General features: G+C 49.5%; 1 protein-coding gene across 1 annotated transcript in view; it reads left to right on the forward strand.

The window, feature by feature from the left end:
• MOV10L1 (Mov10 like RNA helicase 1) overlaps positions 1-20,342 on the forward strand; it is a 63,563-nt gene that overhangs the window by 17,342 nt on the left and 25,879 nt on the right. The window contains exons 7-14 of the mRNA XM_069490478.1: positions 34-278; positions 789-921; positions 2,681-2,875; positions 4,840-4,954; positions 12,173-12,350; positions 12,815-12,885; positions 16,523-16,614; positions 20,129-20,187. Of these exons, the coding sequence (XP_069346579.1) occupies positions 34-278; positions 789-921; positions 2,681-2,875; positions 4,840-4,954; positions 12,173-12,350; positions 12,815-12,885; positions 16,523-16,614; positions 20,129-20,187 (1,088 nt within the window). The remainder of the gene's footprint in view (positions 1-33; positions 279-788; positions 922-2,680; positions 2,876-4,839; positions 4,955-12,172; positions 12,351-12,814; positions 12,886-16,522; positions 16,615-20,128; positions 20,188-20,342) is intronic.

Below are 20,342 nucleotides of genomic sequence, written 5' to 3' on the forward strand. Positions count from 1 at the left end.
TGTCTGTATTTATGGCTGATTTTCTTTCTCCAGGAATAAAGGAGACCTTCCTCAAAACTTGGTCAGCTGCAGACTGGCTGGCTGGGATAAAGCCAGGCAGTTCAGATTCCAGGTGCTGGATGAAGCCCAAGCAGGCCCAGCAGTATCTTTTGTTTCTGTGCCTGAGAAGGAAAAGAATTTATCAGATGAAAATATTAATTCATTAAATAGCTACCGAAAACACAAAACCTGTCCAACGCCAGAGAGCAGTGTGGTGGACAACAGAAATGTCTCTCCAGGTAGACAGACACTTCCGCTCTCAGCACGCAAGGTCAAGGTCGGGTGGGCCGAGGGAGCCTGGGGCTGCCGGTGGAGGTGGGTGCGGTGGCCAGAACACCCCGGCCACCGGCCACCGTGGCACTTCCTGCTCTGAGCTCTTTGGCTTTGGGCCCTTCTCCTCTTGGTGTTTCGGGCTGGGAGAGGGACGGAAATAGCTTGACCGATACTTAGAAGTGCTTCAGGTGGTGGCCATTTCCCGCACGTTTCCAAACCAGGGGGGGTTGCTGTGGGGCATCGCCGGGCCGCGTGGTGCAGGGCTTCGCCCGCAGTGTGGCCAGGCTGCTGCTCCGCCCCTCCCGCTTCTGGCTGCTTTCTCCCTGTGTCTTTTGTCAGCCACCACCGGAGGCTTCGCCCAGTGTTTAGTGTGCGTGTGAGAGAGAGTGTGTGTTTCCTCATTTCCACTGGGCGTGCCAGCACTGAGAGAGAGCTTGCTTTCTCGTCTGAGCTGGGGTTTAAATTTCATTTCCCAGGTGACCGTCCCTGTGAAGGAGAAAGCGGAGGACGAGGAGGCCCGCTACTGAGGCAGCAGGTGGCAGAGCCCGAGCCTGGGGTGCTCGTCCCTCCAGGGGGCAAGACCTCCGTGGTGGTTGTGTGTGACGCAAAGTACGTGACTGGAGGTCTGGAAAGAGCCGCTGCGGGCGCATTTGCACATTGGCTTTTTAGGTTTCATCTGTGACACTGCTGGGTTGGATGTCATAAAAAGTACTCACAAGCATTTTGATGTGACAAAATCATAAGAAAAAACATTGGTCAGAAAATGGCTACGTGAGCTTTGCCCACTTGACGCGACGGATGCTGTGGCCCAGAGACATCCACACGGCCTTAGCACCCGACCCCCAACTTCACAGAGAAAACGGGGCGTCTGTGAGGCATGTTCAGGCGTGAGCTCCCTCTGCTCTCAGCCCTTCTGTCCTTGGCCGTCCCGGCTGCTCCTCCTCACTGCCTTCCTCACGAGCCCTGAGGCCTCCGTGCTCTCCCACCCCTGCCCCAGGGCACCTCTTCTCTCCCTCCAGGTTGGTCCCGCCCGGCTGGGACCTGTAGGTCGCTGGTCCCTCTACCGGCTCTCCCCACATGCCCCCCACTATGTGAGCTGCCTGAAAGTGTGTGGTCAGCTTCCAGCTGGGCATTTGGGCTCCAGGCCTTCTTACTTCTCCTCCACATTTGCTAATTGTAAATTTTTAAAAATACTTAAATGAGATTAAATCACTGCCTTGCCTTAAGCCCATCAGACATCAAACTGCGGGTGACAATTAAATATGTAGTCTAGGCCAGGCATAGTGGCTCACCCCTGTAATCCTAGCACTCTGGGAGGCCAAGGAGGGAGGATTGCTTGAGGTCGGGAGTTTGAGACCAGCCTGAGCAAGAGCGAGACCCCGTCTCTACTAAAAACAGAAAAATTAGCCAGGCATGGTGGTGCTCACCTGTAGTCCCAGCTACTCAGGAGTCCGAGGCAGGAGGTTCACTTGAGCCCAGGAGATGGAGGTTGCTATGAGCTAGGCTGACGCCACGGTACTCTAGCCCAGGCTACAGAGCAAGACTCTGTCTCAAAAAAAAAAGGAAAAAGAAGTATGCGGTCTTCGGTTGGCTGTGTGAGATGCAGCCAGCTTAAGTGATTTTTTTTAACATTATGACAGCCTAGAAACAGGCAAAGAAGCTGTGAGAGCCAAGCACAGTGTACGCAGAGTAGCCTCAGCCAGAGCACAGAAGGAATTGGGCAGAAAGCAAGCTAAAAATAGTGCATATTTTTGGTCATGTTATACAATTCTGATTTAAGCTTGAGAATATTGAAAATGTTTTTCCTATTCTTAAGTTTGAGAATTACAGAAAAGACTATTTTAGGTGCTTAATTTTTATCTTGAGAAAATATTACATTGGTTATTTTAGAAAGTCTCTTTTCTCTGTAAAAAGAATTGTTACAAACTAAGGATGGGCCAGGCGTGGTGGCTCACACCTATAATCCCAGCACTTCGGGAGGCCAAGGAGGGAGGATTGCTTGAGGCCAGGAGTTCAAGACAGGCCTGAGCAACATAGCAACACTCTGTCTCTGCGAAAAATAGAAAAATTAGCAAGACATAGTGACGTGTACCTGGATTCCCAGCTACAAAGGAGGTGGAGGCGGGAGGATCACTTGAGCCCAGGAGTGTGAGGCTGCAGTGAGCTGAGATGACACCACTGCACTCTAGCCTGGGTGACAGAGCAAGACCCTGTCTCAAAAAACGAACAACAACAAAAACAAAGGAGGACCATTGTTTAAAAGCCCTGCAACTTTCCTTGTGTGCTGAAAGGGAAATGATGTTGAATCTGTCTATCTTATTGACTGAAACTGAATTTCATTTTGTTTTGTTTTGTTTTTTTCCCCAAGAAATTCTGGCCGCTGCAAGGAACTGCTTTTGCTCTGTTTTTCCGATTTCCTAATTGGGCGATACCTTGAAGTAAATGTTGTAAGTGGCGAGGAGTCACTGATAGCTGTCCGTGAGCCATTTTCTTGGAAAAAGCCTAGAAGTTCCCAAGCATTAGTATCCACAAAAACTACAGTTGTCGTGACCACACAGAAAAGGTACCGCAACTGCGTGGGTGGCTCTTGGTCTGGCGGCTCTGTCCCTTACGGGGACGCAGACAGTGCTGGCAGGTGATGGTCACCTCCCGGCTGGGGGAGGTGACACAGGAGGGAAAGCTGGGTTTGCACCTCCTTCCACGCAGCGTTTGGGCCAGGGACACATCTGCAGGGAACCCTTCGGTCTAGTGTGAAGTCTGAGGGAGGTGGTCCGCACCCTCCAGCCCCACCCTGCCCTGGCAGGTCTCGGGGGCGACTCTCTGAGCAGGATGGGCTTGTGCCCAGCTCCCGTCACCTCCCGGGTAGCTCGTGTGGTGGCAGCAGGAGTGCTTGGTCCCTCAAAGCCTGTTGAAGATGTGGCCCATTTAAGAATGACCTTGAGGAGAGCAGCGTGTGGCCTGCTAGTGCCCCGTGGCTGGGATCCTGGGGCTGCCCAGGTTTTAACCGGGGTGTGGTCTCTGGAAAGTACTCAGGTTCACATGTTCTCTTCTGCGGTTATAAACCAAAAAGCTCTGAAAAGCAGATTTTTTTTTTTTTTAAGTTTGGTGCCAGAAAATCCTGCCTGTCAACCTGTGAGGGTGGTCGGTGACTTTGTCCCACGTGATGTGAACAGTCACCCATTAGCTGCAGTACTGGTGGGCCTGAGCTCTGTGCTGCCCAGAGCCCTCGGAGGGTGAGACGTTTTACTTCTCTAATGTTGGAAAACTCTGAATTTCCAACCACATGTTGGCCCAGTAACAGTTTAAGCTGAGGAATTATGGATGTCTGCTAAATTGCAGGCTGAAGGAAAAATCTGTTAGCAGAAGAGAATATTGTGTGGTTGTTTACCTTTGGAGTTAGATTGTATGAATCACAGCACGACCAGTAGGAAGCTGTGTGGCCTTGGGCAAGTGTCTTAACCTCTCTGAGCGCTTGTTTGCATTTGTAAAATGATAGTTGCTACCTGTTGAGATTTGAGAATTAAATGAGGAAAGGCATGTCAGGGTTTGAGAATTAAATGAGGAAAGGCATGTCAAATGCAGTTTCCTGTCGGAGAGCAGTTGCTCCGCAAGTAGGAATGATCCTGGTCACATGGAGGAGGGGCATCCTGTAGGGACGGAGCCCAGACGGGGGGCAGGAAGCACCGGGGCTGCAAAGCAGCAGAGTGAGGAGACTTTGGGAGCCCTGGTTCTCGGGTAGCGGTGCACCGAGCAGCTTTCTGGTTGTAATTTGGCTTAACTAGAAGAGGAAAAAATACAGACCAACAACCACATTTGATTTAACCCCAGTTATTTCCCTGTGAACATTAACACATTGTCACTGCCCAGGGGCATCTCCAGGACACTGCTTCCTGCCAGTCAGGTTGGCTGGAAGGCCAGGTGTCTGGCGCTGCCCACGCAGGTGCCCTGCAGCATGGCCCTGGCCTCACAGGCCCTGCGCGTCCTGCTGGGACCCCGCCAGGCGGCTCCAGCTCTGGGTCCTGCTCCCGGAAGCTTGAGGGTGAAACTGAATTTCCCCAGAGAAATCACGGCTGAGAAGCAAAAGCAAAGCAAATGGAAGGCAGGAGCCAGGCAGAGCCACCTGCAGACGTGTCCTCACAGTGGTAGTGCGGGCACAGCGTCCAGCACTCGCGTCCTGTAGGGAAAGCGCAGTGGTAAGAGTTTGGCTAGTTAGAAGGTTAAAGCCAACCTTCACAAACTCGCTGGTTCCAGGGGTTCCCGGGCCTCCAGCCCTGCTCTCCTGCAGCCAGGGCAGCGGAGCCGCCTCTGCTGGCAGACGCTTCTCTGCGAGAGCTGCTGGCAGAAAGGATCCCAAAGCTAAAAGTGCGAACTGCTCACTTAGGCCAGTTATTCATGTCTCAGTTATTTTCAGTGAGAGAATGAACTTTGGTCTTTCTAAAACAGAAAAGGATAAGTGAAAATGTGATGTGTAGTATAAAATGCCTGGTGGTTAAGAATTGTTTTTAACTTCAGAATTTATTTTTTAAGGAATTCAAGACGACAACTTCCCAGTTTTCTTCCACAGTATCCGATACCAGATAGACTTAAAAAATGTGTGGAGCAAAAAATTGACATCCTGACTTTTCAGCCGTTACTTGCCGAGGTAGGAAAACTGATGCTGGGTGGAGTATTTACCTCCTCGCCACGCTGGAGTCGTTCTCTGGCAAAATGGGGAGGCTCCCTTCTCGGGCTCAGACTTCACCTCGGCTCGATTTCGACACAGGTGACTGGGGTTTCAGGCGAGAGGCGCCTCTCCCGTGCCCACAGCAGTGCCAGGAGGCCTTACCCAGTCGTGCGCCAGGGCTGTGGAGGGCCGGGACAGAAGGGGGCCCGGGGACACCTCTGCCGCCAGCCCAGCCTCTCTCCTCCAGACCAGGCGGCCTTTGTTAAGGGCGAGAGGCGTCCGCCCTCTCGACCGCTTTCCCCTCGTGACGGAACTGCAGCTCAGGGCAGGCGGGAATTGCTCTGAGAAGAGGAGCTGAGAGAGGAAGGGCTCTCTGGATGAGACCTGGCACAGCACCGGCTAGCCGTGAAACGTGGGCCCCTCCTGAAGGTGGAGAGCAGGGCCGGGAGGTCAGCCTCCTGCAGGTGACGGCCTTTGCCAGAACATTCTCTCCTCAGCTCCCCTGTGCTGTGCCACTGCTTTGTTGTGACGGGTACGAGGACGTGTTCGTTCGCAGAGGCCTTGCCCAAGCCTGTCCGCTGTCCTCGTGGAGGTCGAGGCCAGGGGAAGGGGATGGGACCACCCGAAGAGTGTGGGGCTGGGCTGAGGGCAAGGACGGGCCCTGCTGGAGCCGCAGGCAGGGGGCGGGGCGGGGCGGGGCGGGGTGGGGCGGGAGAGCCCTGCACACCCACCTGTGCGAAGGGCGGCACACCTCAGTGCAGGGGCTGGAGAGGACGGTCCGGGAAGGAAAAAGTCCGTTAGATTTGGCAGAGGAAAAACATTGCCCATCTCCAGGAAGGCGTTTCCTGTAGGGTTTGGAGGTGTTCTGAGAGCCTCCAGCTGAATTGGGGCTCCAGTACCAGCGCTGGCAGCCCTGCCCTACCGGGGAGTGCAGGGGGGCCGCACGTGGCGTCCTCCCTTCACCTGGTGGGTGGCCCGACACAGGGTCGTCCAACTTGTGACCCGGGGGTCTCTCACGGAAAGCTTGTTTATGCTGGCAGATGCCTGTTGACCTAAAAGGAAGAGACTGAGGCACCAAATACAATGTAACGAGTTTACTTGAGCCAGAGTGAGGACAGGAGTGAGGACAGCTGCCTAGAGACTCAGATCCAAGTAACCTCGAATGTGAGCTCTGTTCGGCCTTGGTTACAAGCAGGTTTTTAAATCAAAAAAGATGCACAGGGAGTGGGCTGATACAAAGTGCTTGTCCAGAATTCCGGTTGGTTTACAGAAAGAACATTGGTTAGCAATTGGCTGTGCATTGTTAAGCTATGGGGCTTGGGTTATAGTGTCTGGTGTAGCATTATTAGGTTAATTTGCCGCTCCTTGTGGCAGTTGCAAGCAGTTTCGAGAGATGAATGCGAGCTCGGGGAGGGTAGTATTTTAATGTCTTGCTGGGCCTGATAATTTTAAAGGACTCACCTTTCTCAGGTAAAAGTTCTTTTCTTTTCTCATGCCCTTGTGGCTCCTATCTGACCCCTGTCCGGTTTGTGCTTGTCTGACCATCACTCAGGCTCTGGGAGCCTGGCTGGGGGCAGCGCCTGGTTCTTCAGACAGAAGCACGAGTTCAGTGCACGGTAGGAGGCATGTCCAGGGGTTGATTACTGCCGGATCCTGGGCGGCGGGCAGTCCTCTGTCCCCACGTCACTGTAAGTTCTCGGGCAAATGCCTGAATTGTCCGCGTAGGAAATGGCAGGAAAGTGGGGAGCCCAGTCTGCTAGGCTGGAGAGAGGCCTCAGTTCTCATCTCTTTCCCCCGGCTTAAGCCGTTTGAGTGTCACGTTCCACTTCTCATGCCCACGCAGTAGCCGCTGCTGTGTCATTCCCCTCACACACACACACACACACGCACACTCTCACACTCTCACACACACACACACGCACACTCACACACACACACACGCACACTCTCACACACACACGCACACTCTCACACACACACACACACACACGCACACTCACACACACACACACACTCTCACACACACACACACTCACACACACACACACACACACTCTCACACACACACACACTCAAACACACACTCTCACACACACACACACGCTCACACACACACACTCTCACACACACACACACACTCACACACACACTCTCACACACACACACTCACACACACACACACACTCTCACACACACACACACACACACACACACTGGATGGGTCTTTGCTGACGTGTCGTCGTCCCCCAGGGTCTGTAGCTCACTTCGGGCTCACTCGGTGGTGTGCGGTGACACGTATGCACCATGGTAGTCTCGTGCAGAGTAAATTCACTACCCTGAAAATCCTCTGTGCTCTGACCGTTGGTCCCTCCCTCCCCCAGTCCCCTGGCACCCACTCCTCTCTCTACTGTCCCCATGGGTTTCCTTTCCCAGAGCGGCAGAGTTGGAGCCACAGTCAGTGGCCTTTCCAGATGGCTCCCCTCGCTCGGTGATGTGCACGTAAGGTTTCCCTGTCTCCATGGCTTGATAGCGCATTATTTTTGGTGCTGAATAATACTGCATGGTCTGGACGTACCACAGTTTATCACTTCACGTCCTGAAAGACATCTTGCTTGCTTTCAAGTTTCGGCAGTTGTGAATAAAAACTGCTATAAATGTGTGCGCATGTTGTTTGTTTAATTATATTCTTATTGTGGTAAAATGCACTTAAACATAAAGTTTACCATCTTAATTCTGTTTAAGGTCACGGTAATAGTACACACATGGCGAACGTGCGGCCATCACCACCGTCCCTCGCGTAACCCTGAAACCCTGCCCCCGGGAAAGACCGACTCCCCACTTCCCCTCCCCCACGCCACGGAAACCACAGTTCTGCTTTGTCGCTGTGGTTTTTACTACTCTAGGAACCTCGTAGAGTGGAATCATACAGCATTCGTCCTTCTGTGACTGGATTACCTCACTTAGCGTAACATACTCAAGGTTCATCCATGTTGTAGCGTGTCGCCCCGTTTCCTTCCTTTGTGAGGCAGATATACTATTTCCATGGCATGTGTAGACCACCCATTGATGGGTGGTCTACACGTACATGGTCTACACATATAAACCAATGAATAAATAAATACATATTTAAAAAAATATATGTATCATTTAACTACTGGGTATACATACCTGTAGTCCCAGCCACTCAGGAGGCTGAGATGGGAGGATCCCTTGAGCAGAGGAGTTTGAGACCAGCCTGGGTAACATAGCAAGACCCCATTTGTTTTTAAAAAAAAAAAAAGAAAAAGGAAAAAAGGCAAAAATCATGTGACCATATATTAGAGGGTTTATTTCTGGCATCTCTATTCTGTTGATCTATATGTCTGTTTATGCCAGTATCACACTGTTTTGATTACTGTAGCTTTGTAGGAAATTTTGAAATTAGAAAACATGAGTCCTCCAGCTTTGCTCTTTTGGAAGATTTTTTTGGCTATTTGTGCTCTTCTGTATGAATTTTTTATTGGGCTTTTGTATTTCTTTTTCAAATGACTTTTTCAATTTCAAATTTCTTTTTCAATGACTTTCCAGAAGTCATTGGAATTTTGATGGGAATTGTACTGAATCTGTAGATCACTTTGGGTAGTATGGAAATTTTAACAATATTGAGTCTTCCAGTCCATAAACATGAGATTGTTTTCGTTTATTTATGTTTTCTTTAATTTCTTTAAGCAATGTTTTATAATTTTCACCGTACAAGTCTTTCACTTCTTTGGTTAAATTAATTCCTAAGTATTTTGTTCTCTTTGATGCTGTTGTAAACAGAATTGCTTTCGTATTTTGAGATAATTCGCTGTTAGTGTTTACAAATGAAGATAATTCTGTGTTTTCACTTTGTATCCTGCTATTTTGCTGAATTTATTCCAACAGTTTTTTGTGGACTCGAGGGTTTTCTACATCTAAAGTCATTCCGTCTGTAAGCAGAGATAATTTTACTTCTTGCTTTCCAATTTGAGTACCTTTCCTTTCTTTTTCTTGCCTAATTGTTCTGGCTAGGACTTCCAGTACTATGTTGAGTACAAGTGGCGAGAGCAGGTATCTTTGCCCCGTTCTTGATCTTGGAGGAAAAGCCTTCAGTCTTTCACCATTGAATATGTTCTTCACTGTGAGTTGTTCATATGTGGCTTTTATCATATTGAAGTAGTTTTCTTGTATTCCTAGTTCAGTGTTTATCATGAAAGGGTGTTGAATTTTGTCAAATGCTTTTTCTGCATCAATGGAGATGATCATGTAGTTGTTTTTCTTCATTCTGTTAACGTATTACATTGATCAATTTTTGTATGTTGAACCATCCTTGCATTCTAGAAATAAATCTCACTTGTTCATGGTGCGTAATCCTTTGAATAAATTTTATTGAATGCTTTTCCTGCTTCTATTGAGATAATCATATAGTTTTTGTTTTTAATTTTGTGAATGTGGTATATCACATTTATTGATTTGCACCTGTTGAACCATTCTTGCATCCCTGGGATGAAACCCATTTGATCACGGTGAATTATCTTTTTGATGTGCTGTTGGGTTTGGTTTGCTAGTATTTTGTTGAGGATTTTTACACCTGTATTCATAAGGGATATTGGTCTGTAATTTTCTTTACCTGTAGTGTCTTTGTCTGGCTTTGGTTTCAGGGTAGTGCTGGCCTCATACAATAAGTCAGGGAGTGTTCCCTATTCTTTAATTTTTTGGAAATGTTTGGGAAAGATTGAGATGTTATTCTTTATGTGTTTGGTAGAATTTACCCATGAAGCCATTAGATCTAGGGCTTTTATTTGTCAGGAGGCTTTTGATTGCTGATTTAATCTCCTTAGTAGTTACATATCTATTCAGATTTTCTGTTTTTTCATGTTTTAGTCTTGGTAGGTTTTGTGTTTCTAGGAATTTTTCCCTTTTATCTAGGTGTTGGTATACAGCTGTGCATACTCTGTTATAATCCTTTTATTTCAGTGGAATCTGTAGTAATGTCCTCACTTCCGTTTCTAATTTTAGTAATTTGAGTCTTTTCTCTTTTTCTTCTAGTCAGTGTAGCTAAAAGTTTGTTGATTTTGTTGATCTTTTCATTTTCAGAGAACCAACCTTTGGTTTTATTGATTTTCTCTATACAACTCTCTGGTTTTCTCTGTAGTTCCCTCTTTTATCTCTGCTCTGATCTTTCTTTCCTTCCCTCTGGTAGCTCTGGGTTCGGTGTGTTCGTCCTGCACTGGTTCTATGCAGTGCTCACGGCCGCGGGTCTCCGCAGAGTGCCCCGTCACTGCATGTGTAAGTCTCGGTGTGTTGTGCTTTTGTTCTCACTCACCTCCGAGTATTTTCTAGTTTCCCTTGTGATTTCTTCTTTTGCTTTAATTCTTTGTTCTTTTGCACATAATGTATATTTGTTTCTAGATGCTTTTAAGATTTTTCTCTTTATCACTAGTTTTAAGAAATTTAATTTACAGTATGCTGTGGTTTAGTTTTTCTCTTCATATTGTGCTTGGGGGTCATTGGGATTCTTGGATGTGTGGGCTTACAGTTTTCCTCAAATCTGGAACTTCCAGCCATCACGTCTTAAGATGCATTCTCTGCTCTGCCTTTCCAGGTCCTGTGAGGCCACTGCAGGCTGCCCCACGGCTCGCGGCGTGTGCTGCTTGTTTTTTCCAGTCTTCTTTCTTCTGTGTTGAGTTTTGGATAGTTTGTATTGCTGTGTCTTCAAGTCTGCTAACTTTTTTCTTTGCAGTGTGTGATCTCCAGTGTATTCCTGTCAGGTGTTGTAGCTGTATCTGTCCAGGTTCCACTGGGTCTTTTTATACCTTCCTGGTCTCTGCTCTGCCCTGCCATCCCTCCGCCTGGCCCCTGTCCATCCACCCCTGTCTGCCAGCTCTGCTTCTGTGTCTTCCCTGATTCTGGTTCTGGGTTCTGGGTCTGTTGGTAGCTTTTTCTCCTCATTATGGGTTGTAGTTTTCTCCTTCATCCAGTGCCTGGTAATTTTATTTAGATGCAAACATTCTGAATTTTACTGTGTTGGGTGCTGGATTTTTTTTTTCCTAAAAATATTTTTGAGCTTTGTTCTGGGACACAGTTAAGCTACTTAGAAACAGATGAGATGGGCCGTGTCGGGGTGGTGTGGCCACAAACAGAAACAAGTAGATAGGTGTAAGCCTGGCATTTAAGCTTCGTTAGGTGGGACCAGAGTGAGCTGATCTGGGGATCATGCCCTTTTATTGCAGCCTTCCTCCTTGGGCGGGTGGGGACCACGCCTCCCTCGGCCAGGGTGAGCTCCGGGAACAGTCCCTCTAATCTGGTGGTTCTCACTGAGTGACCACTTTCCCCGCAGCAGACACTTCTGGTTGACACGACTGGGTGAGGGGGTGTGACTGGTACCCAGCGGGCAGAGACCAGGGATGCTGCGCAGACTGCAGTGCGCAGGGTGCCCCGGCCGCAGGGCCACCCAGCCTGCGTGTCCGGAGGGGAGAGGCCCGGGTTGCACCCTCCGGTGGGTCTCCTGTGCAGCGTCCTCTCATGCACGTGCTCAGGGCTGAGCTGATGGTGCAGAGAGGATCCTCTGATGCTCTCCAGGCCACTCTGTCTGTGCTGTTCGCTCTTCCCAGCACTTAGCTCCCCCGGCCGCCTCAGACCTCCAGCTCCTTCTCAACTCAGGGACCACGCAGCTGCCTGGGTTCTCTGCGCTGTGGCCTGGAGACTCCGTCTAGATCACAGCCGGGGTGGCCGTGGGCTTGTTTCCCCAAGCTCAGGGTCACTGTCCTAAACCATTGTTTCCTACTTGTCTATTGTTTTTAAAATTATTTCCTGTAGGAAGGTAAACCTGGTCCTTGTTGGTCCATCTTGGCCAGACCTGGAAGTTTTGTACTTTTTCACGTCTGTAGAAGCCTAACCTTGCCCTTTCCAGAATGAATTCAGAAGACCTGAGAAAGGACAAGAGCAGGGGTGGTGGGCAGTGGCGTGGGCAGTGGCGTGGGCAGCGCGGAGGGAGCTGCCAGCCGGAGCCCCGCAGGCCCCAGGTGCTGAAGGCCCAGGAAAGCCTGACCTCACACCACCGTACCTGGGGTCTGTCTGTGGAATGCGAGCAGTTTGGACTTTCTGACTCCAGAGCTGCTGATTTCCTAGGTGTGGGTACATTTGATGTGTGGCTTTGCCCTCACTAACTTGCTAATGTTTGGGGTTTTTTCCCAGCTTTTGAACATGTCAAATTACAAGGAGAAGTTTTCAACTTTGCTGTGGCTTGAGGAGATTCATGCAGAAATAGAACTGAAAGAGTACAACATGAGCGGTGTCACCCTGAAGAGGAATGGGGACTTACTGGTTTTGGAGGTCCCAGGGTTGGCCGAAAGCAGACCTTCTTTGTACGCAGGTGTGTGCGTCATTGGGCATGTTTTCCTGGACAGACTAACAGACCACACTTGGGGAAAAGCATATTTTATTTTCTAACTGGGAACTCTACCATCACGTTATCTCCTTTTCTTTCCTTTTTCTTTGGGTTAGAATTTCACTTAAAACCTGAGCAGGCAAGGCACAGTGGTTCAGCCTATAAGCCCAGCACTTCGGGAGGCCAAGGTAGAGGATCACTGGAGCCAGGGAGCTGAAAACCAGCCTGAGCAACATACTGAGACCAGACCTGTCTCTAAAAAAAAAAAACTTGATCAGCACCCTTAGTACATCAAGCCTGTTTCTTTGTCACACTTAATTATTACGCACTTGATCCCAGTAATGTTTGTTTTATTCCAAGTCCTCAGTGTTGGATTTTATGGTAGAGCACAGCACAGGAATTTACAATTTTGTGTTAGTTTTACATACGGTAATATATTTTTTAACTAGGTGATAAACTGATTCTAAAAACTCAAGAGTACAACGGACATGTCATTGAATACATCGCCTATGTGATTGAGGTGAGAGGACTCTCTTAGTAAGAGTTAACATTGGACTAACCCATCCAACCTGTCGGAAAGGTAAACGTCTGCCCGTGGCACTCTCTTGGGCATTGGCTATATTTTGGAAAATTTGAAGATATGGTGAATCTTTAAATAATTTTTGATGCATAAAGGGAACTTAATATCCAAAGAAATGCTATAATTTTCAATCACGTAAAACATATTTGAAGTTCTGTTTAAGTCGTGGTGTTTGCATTTAGTTAAATTTGGGCATCTGAATGTATTCGGAAGAGTCAGCACAGTGGAACCTCAGAAGGAAAGATCCACGTGAGCGTTTGCAGCTCTGGTGTTTGTGTGCTGGAGGCTTTGTCGGCCTAGTCAGCTGCTGGGCTCCAGGTCCCTCTGCGTGTGGCGTCTGTGGCTGTTGGGCTGTTTTCCCTGCTCTCGGCTGGTCCTGGCTCAGGGAATGATGCCGGGACCTGTGCGAGAAGGAGGACGCGTTCTCTGTGCGTCAGAGGAGAGGAAGCGCACGCGTCACTTAATGTAGGAAATTAGGAGGGAAAATGCCAAACCCTTCCCTCTGGAAGGGAAACAGGGTTGAGAGAATAGCAGAGTCTGACAAGCCTTCGAACGAGGGGCAACGTCTGACCTTTGCCACTGCGTTTGCTCCATTCTGCACCTCGAGTCAGGCTCCACGCCGCAGCGTGATTCATGGAATGTGGCGTTTTCCCAGAGGACAAAGTCCTGGTGGGGGTTAGAGATCTCGTAATGACTCGTGAGACGCGTGCCGTGCCCACCGTTTGCCTCCAGCTTGGTGTGGAAGGTGAGAAGCGACGGCAGTGGGACAGCTGGTCGGCTTCCCGTGAGGCGAGGGGAGACCAGCCGATGGGATGCAGGCCGGGGAGGGTGAGTCTGCTTGAGGGGAGCTGGAGGTGGCCTCTGACATGGCCTTAAATGACAGAAAGAATTTTGATGGCCAAGACGGGCACGGAAGGTCGTTTCAGACACACGAAGGACCCAGCAGTGACATAGAGGCTGGCGCCTTCCTAGTTGACAGTGTCGACGTCCCGTGTGGGCCAGCACGGCCGGTGCTGTCAGTTAGGCTCTGACTGTGTGAGCAGCCTGGCTGTCCGGTGGGAGCCAGAGGGGCGTTGCTGTGAGAGGAGTGCGGCTCCCAGACTTGCCCTGGGGTGGCAGGCCCGGCTTGGCGAGCAGAGGTTGGGGCAGTGTATAGGGCAGATCACAGCAAAGCAGTGAAAAGCCACAGGAGCGTGTGGCTCCCGCCAGCCTCAGGCAGGAGATAGCACAGCCAGCAGCGCCGCATCTCGTGTCCGAAGCTAATGCGGGGGCCACCCTCAAACAGGGGTCCCCCGTCCTTGGGCCTTAAGGCAACTGGGTTCTGGCCAAAAGTCCACAGTACCTGATTGGCCACGTCATGAGCTCCAGCCTCAGAGCAAGGGATGCTGGACACTTCCTACATTCTTAGTGAGGGGCTCACAGGAGCTTACGGCCCCAGCATCAGAAGGGGGTTCAGATTCTAGTAGCCAGGAAGAAAGCATCTTCTTTGCACAGGAGTGTCAGCGTACGTCCTGCGCTTCGTGCTTAGACTCGCAAAGAACTTGTATAAGATCCTCATTAATACCCTGCACTTATCCACGTGCAGCAAATGCCCTCATTTCTGGCAAAGGTAGGCCCACAGTCCTGCCAGGCACCACCTCCAGGTCCCAAGTCTCGGGGACATCTCTTCCCGGGCCTTGCACAGGGCTGTCTGGGCCGCCTGCAGCGTGGGCTCAATCCGAACATTAACTGCTGCCAGCGCACACGGCATCCGAGAAGAGGGAAGGGGCCATTATCAACAGTGCATAAGTAGGAAAGAAATTGGTCCAGTTGATGGTGAGACCAGTGCTGAAATTGACAATTTCCCTCCTTTCTGCCTGTCGCAGCTCTCCGAGTTGAGCAGCACTTCAGTTAGTTGAGGAGGGAGCGGCCCCTGTTAAGGGGTTTCAGCCCTCTGTCCCGTGCCGTGTTTCCCACACACTCACCAGTGGTGCGGCTGCGTGGTGGGCACCCCCTCCCCTGTGTAGCCCAGCAGCTGTGTAGCCTGGGGGGGGGGGTCCGTCACCCTGCCGGCTCTGCGTAGCGCACTCTGGCTGTTAACCATGTTGGCATGAGGAGCCCAGAATGGCCAAGTGACTGTCATGGCTTCCAAAGAGTGGCCCAGTTCTGCCAAGAGGGGAAGCCCTGGGTACCAAAACTTCGAAAGAAGCAGTCAGGAGTGCAGGGGGGAGGCCCCTGCCCACCTCCACCCCTGGTTCCTGGGCCTCCCAGTTGGGCTGCGGGTGGCCAGCACCGCCCGGGGCGAATGCAGAGCTGAATCTGCAGTCACCCCAGCCTCGGAAGGGGTCGGGCCCCTGGAGAGCCTTCAGCAGGACACCCCACTGTTCATGAAGCCAGCTGCTCCGGAGCGATGGAGTTCATGGAAAAGGTGGTGAATTCCTCAGGTCTCGGCGTGTGGCTGTACTTGGTTCCTGTGATCTGATTTCCTGGCCAGAGCAGTGGTGTGGGGACCGCAGTGGGCAGAAGGCCCTCAGTGGGGCCCCATGCTGTAGTGGGCAGAAGGCCCTCAGTGGGGCCCCATGCTGTGGCGGGCAGAGAGGACACATCTGGAAGGAGTTGGTTTCCCCTGTAACCGTTCAACAGGACACCAGCTGGCAGGGACAGTTCCTAGCAGGGCCTGTACCCACAAGGGCAAGGAGGCTCCTTTGGCCAGGCCCATGCCCAGCACTGACCCTGCCCGCAGGCCACGTCCACGAGGGCCACCGTGTCTGCCTGGGAGCAGACACCGCCATGCTTCCGCCCTGCGTGCTGGCTTCTTTGAAGCTGCCCCACGTGTTTCACGTCGTCTTATGCTTGTCTTCGTCCTGCCGCTTTCCGTTTCTCAGTTAGCGTGAGTCCCGCAGATGGCCCTGACGGCGTGTGGGGTCCTTGGTGGCTGTGTGCACTCACCCCACCCTGGTTTCTCTGTGTGCTTGGTGGGCTCTGACCAGGGATTCGTCTTCATTTCTCTCGATGTCTGGAGAACCTGGGGACCTGTGCTGAGCTTGTTTCTTCCTCAGGAGACAGTGGGGCTCCTGCTGAGCAGGAGGGGACGCTGCCCACCCCAGGGTGGACCCACCCAGCAGCTCTGCACTTGGATCTTGAGGCTCAGGTCCCAGCTTCCTGGCTGAGCTGGTGTCAGCCCTGGCCTCAGGAGGCCACCTGCCTTAGTCGCCCGAAAAAGAGTTTGAACTCTAGTTTTCCTTCCTATAATATCCTGAGAAATTTCCTTTCTTTCCTGCTTGTCCAGGAAAGAATGTGCAGAAGTGTTTGCAGCATCTAGCGTCAGCAGGAAGGTTCCCGGGAGCTCCACTCCCTGAGCTGAGAACACGGGGAGGGGAGGGGAGTCTCTTCACCGAGGCTGTGTTACAGCCGCTCCTCCTGTGTATAATTTAATGCCGTAATGAGTTGATCCTTTGCAACTCATTTTGCAGATCACATTTTAGCTCAAAGCTGTAGAATGAATTTTTCATGATGTGTTGCTGGATATAGATACAAGATTATTCCAAGAAATCAAATATAATGTTAGGGAAGTTAAAACCATTTGTTCCTTTTTTAGATTCATGAAGAAGATGTAACTCTTAAACTTAATCCAGAATTTGAACAAGCGTATAACTTTGAACCCCTGGATGTGGAGTTCACGTATAACAGGTAACGCCTTCAGCACGTCTTTGTTCAGATGTCACTCCACCCTTGAGCAGGCGGTTCCCGAGTGGTCAGTCGGACGTCCCAGTAGTGACGTCGCGGGCGCCCCCAAGGCCTGTCACGTGGATGGGGGTGGCTCTGTCCACCAGTGTTGCACGGCCCACGTGTGGAGCTGTATTGCCAGATAATTCTTGAGACGTAAAGGCGCACACATCTGCATGTTCATTCTTTTCTGCACCAGATCTTGGGTTCATGCCACCGTCACCAGCAGCTGCCGGCTGCCTGACCTTGCTCGTTCCCTGGTTGTGGGAGGATCGCTGCTCCCCTCGCCCCACTTGCCCTCCTCCACCGAACCCCAACCTGTTGACTAGAGTTTTGTTTGTTTCCCTTTTTTAAGAAATGGTTTGTGTCTATGTATATACACATATACATACACATAAGAAATGTATTCTTTAGTTGTATTTTTAACTTTATAAAAGGAATAACTTGTTACATATAGTTCCTGGGAGTTGCCTTTTCCACTAAACATTGTTACTGAGATTTCCCCGTTGTCTGTAACTAGTGTCCATCTCTTTTTCCCACTGTGTTGTATGCTGTTGTGTGAATATCCACCCGTCTGTTTCTCTGTGATGAGCATTTTCATTGTCTCCTGTTTTGTTTGTTGCTATTATTAACGAGCTGCTGTGTGTATTTAGGGGTGGGATTGCTGGGTTTGAGGTGGAATCTATCTCATTATGGACTTGATTTACATTTCTGTGATTACTTAGAAGGTTGAGAATCTCTGTTTCTTGGCTATAAAGCATTCATCTTCTGTGAACTTACTCATGTGTTTGGCCCTCTTTTTTATTGATTAACTTATCTAATTTTTATTATTTGTAGGAGTCCTCTTTGTATTCTTTTGATTTATTTATTTATTTTTTTTGGAAACAGTTTTGCTCTGTCACGCAGGCTAGAGTGTAGTGGAGTCATTACAGCTCACTGCAATGTCCAACTCCTGGGCTCAAGCCACCCTCCCGCCTCAGCCTCCCGAGTAGCTGGGACTACAGGCGCCACCACTCGAGACTAATTTTTCTATGTTTTGTAGAGACGTGGTCTCACTCTTGCTCAGGCTGGTCTTGAACTCCTGAGCTCAGGTGATCCTCCCACCTTGGCCTCTCAGAGTGCTGGGAGTACAGGGCGTGAGCCACCACACCCGGCCCCTGCTGTGTTCTTTATGCTAAAAACTATTCTCAGAGGTATGTATCTTCTTCAGGTTTATTACTTTTAGCTTTCGGTGAAATACCTTTTGATTAACAGAAGGCGCTCATTTTAATGTAGTCAAAGTTACTGAATTTTTTGGTTATAACAGTGCTTTTCGTGTCCTTTAGAGAAATGATTAGTGTCTGGGCTGTCGCCAGACTGGAGTGTGTTGTGGGTGAATGGACTGGAGACGTGAAGACATGTGACTGGTTCTTTTTCTCGGTGTTTGTCCGTGAAAGCAGGGCGGGATGAAGGGGGAGATGCTCACTGATTACTGAAGAGGTACCTGGGGCCCAGGGAGTGCTGCTCAGGTGAGACACAGCCTGCCGACAGCCGGGGGTCCCGTGGCCGGGTGGGAGAGGCTGCGGGCGGGTGGGCGTGTGAGGAGGTGGGCTCTGGACCACAGGCTGAGGCGTCCTCCACTGTGATGGCCAGAGAGATTTGCAGCCGATCTGGGGGCCTGAATTTCTAATGCCTGGTTTCCAATGCTCTGGAACATGAGGCCGTTCTAGTAGGTGCGAAGTGGTATTTCCTTGTGCTTTTAATTTGTATTTCTCCAGTGACTAATGATGTTAATCATATTTTTATGTGCTTTTTTTGCCATTGGTACATAATTTTGGTTGACATTGTTGACTCAAATAAATGACTGAAGCAAAAATCTCAATCAGTGGAAGTTTATTAAGCCAAGAATTGGGGGGGAAGCATGAACCAGACGAGCTGTGGCTATTTTTCCAAAAGAGAAGTTGGAACCTGCAGCATTTTAAAGGCAACAGAGAGAAGGGAAGGGTGGGTGGCAGGGGGAGGCTCGTGAGGCAAAGTGGCTACATTCTTGTGAGGCCCAAGACATCTGTGTTTTACATGAAATAAGGGAGTGAAGATGGAGATGTCTCTGGGTAGGTGGCAGGATGTCTGAGTCTGTCCTGTCTCCAGTTCTCTTACCTGTAAGATAAACTTGTAATTCATTATTCCTGTGGAATCGGACAGGCTTTAGTTCCAGGTACCAGCATAGGTACAATTCGCATGTCCCTGCTTATGGGAGGTCTGCAAGAAATGTCCTTAGTTTGTGCATTTCATCCAGGTTGTCTAATTGATTTGCATAAAGTTATTGACAGTATTGCCTTATGGTCCTTTTGCTGTCTGTAGTGATGTCACGTCTTCATTCCTGATGTTGGTGACTTGTGTCTTCTCTTTTTTTGCCCTCATCAGCCTGGCTCGAGGTTTGTCAGTTTCATTGTCCTTGTCAAAGAATCCACCTCTGGCTTTCTTGGTATTCTCTGATGTTTTTCTGTTCTCCGTTTCGTTGATTGTTGCTATGATCTTTATTGTTTTAGTTCTCCTGCTTATTTTAGGTCTCACTTGCTTTTCTTTTTCTGGTTTCTGGTGGTCGAAGTTGCGGTCGCCGATGTGAGGCCTTCTCTGGCAGTGCAGGTGTGCGGCGCTGGACCGCATCCTTTTGAGAGCATCGTGAGCTCTGCGGCCAGTCTTCTGTTGCTGGACGTTGGTTCCTGGTGTTTTGCTGTTAGAAACAGTAGAGCAATAAATGTTCTTACATCTAAAGAAGTAAAATGATGCTAAAATGTGAGGAGAATTGGCATCTTTGCAAAACTGAGTCTTCCTCTAGAACAGCAGTCGGTACTTAGGAGAGTTTCTTTCTGTTACTGGTCCTTCTCCAGAATTCTCGTTCACTGCCCTCTTAGTCCCCTGGTCTGTTTTTTTTTCATGGATTTCTATCTGTGTCTCTGTTTTTTTGTTTGTTTGAGACAGGGTCGCCTTCTGTCACCCCAGCTGGAGTGCAGCGGTGCGGTCATAGCTCACAGCAGCCTCCAATTCCTGGGCTCGGGCCACCCTCCCACCCCACAGCTGGGACTGCAGCAGCCACCACCCCGGCTCAGAATTACTTAATCTTAATTCTCACACTTCACAGGCTGCACTTTCTCTTTTCTTTAATTGTTCTGTTTATATATTAGAACAAATATTCCCAGAAAGGAGGGAGTTCTGCTGTCCTGATAGGTAGGACATTTAGTTAAATTTTTTTATAAAACTTCCAATTTCTGTGTTTTGATGAGACGCGTGGTAAAGTGACCCCCAGTCCTCAGATTTCCCAACAGTGCCTTTGAGACCTTGTAGGACCTGACCTCTAATGTGGTCCCTGTCTACAAGTGTTTTGTAGAGGTTACGTTAGTATATTGACTGAAAGATTACATATTCAAATTTCCGTGACCTGTGCTGGCCTTAACAGTTCTGAACATGAGGTTGTTTTTTGTTGTTTTGTTTCTGGCAGGACCACAAGCAGACGGTGCCACTTTGCACTTGAACAAGTCATCCACTTGGGTGTAAAAGGTATTATTTATATGGAATGATAGTGCTACATCTTCCCAAGGTATTTTTATAGGATTTGTGTAAGATTTTGCATAAAACAGTATCTTTAATCATAATATTAGAAGTAAAACTGTGTGATAACCACATACTTTTAATTTTCTATTGAGGAATTTCAG

This window comes from Eulemur rufifrons, chromosome 16 (assembly GCF_041146395.1).
Source record: "Eulemur rufifrons isolate Redbay chromosome 16, OSU_ERuf_1, whole genome shotgun sequence".
NCBI lineage: Eukaryota > Metazoa > Chordata > Mammalia > Primates > Lemuridae > Eulemur > Eulemur rufifrons.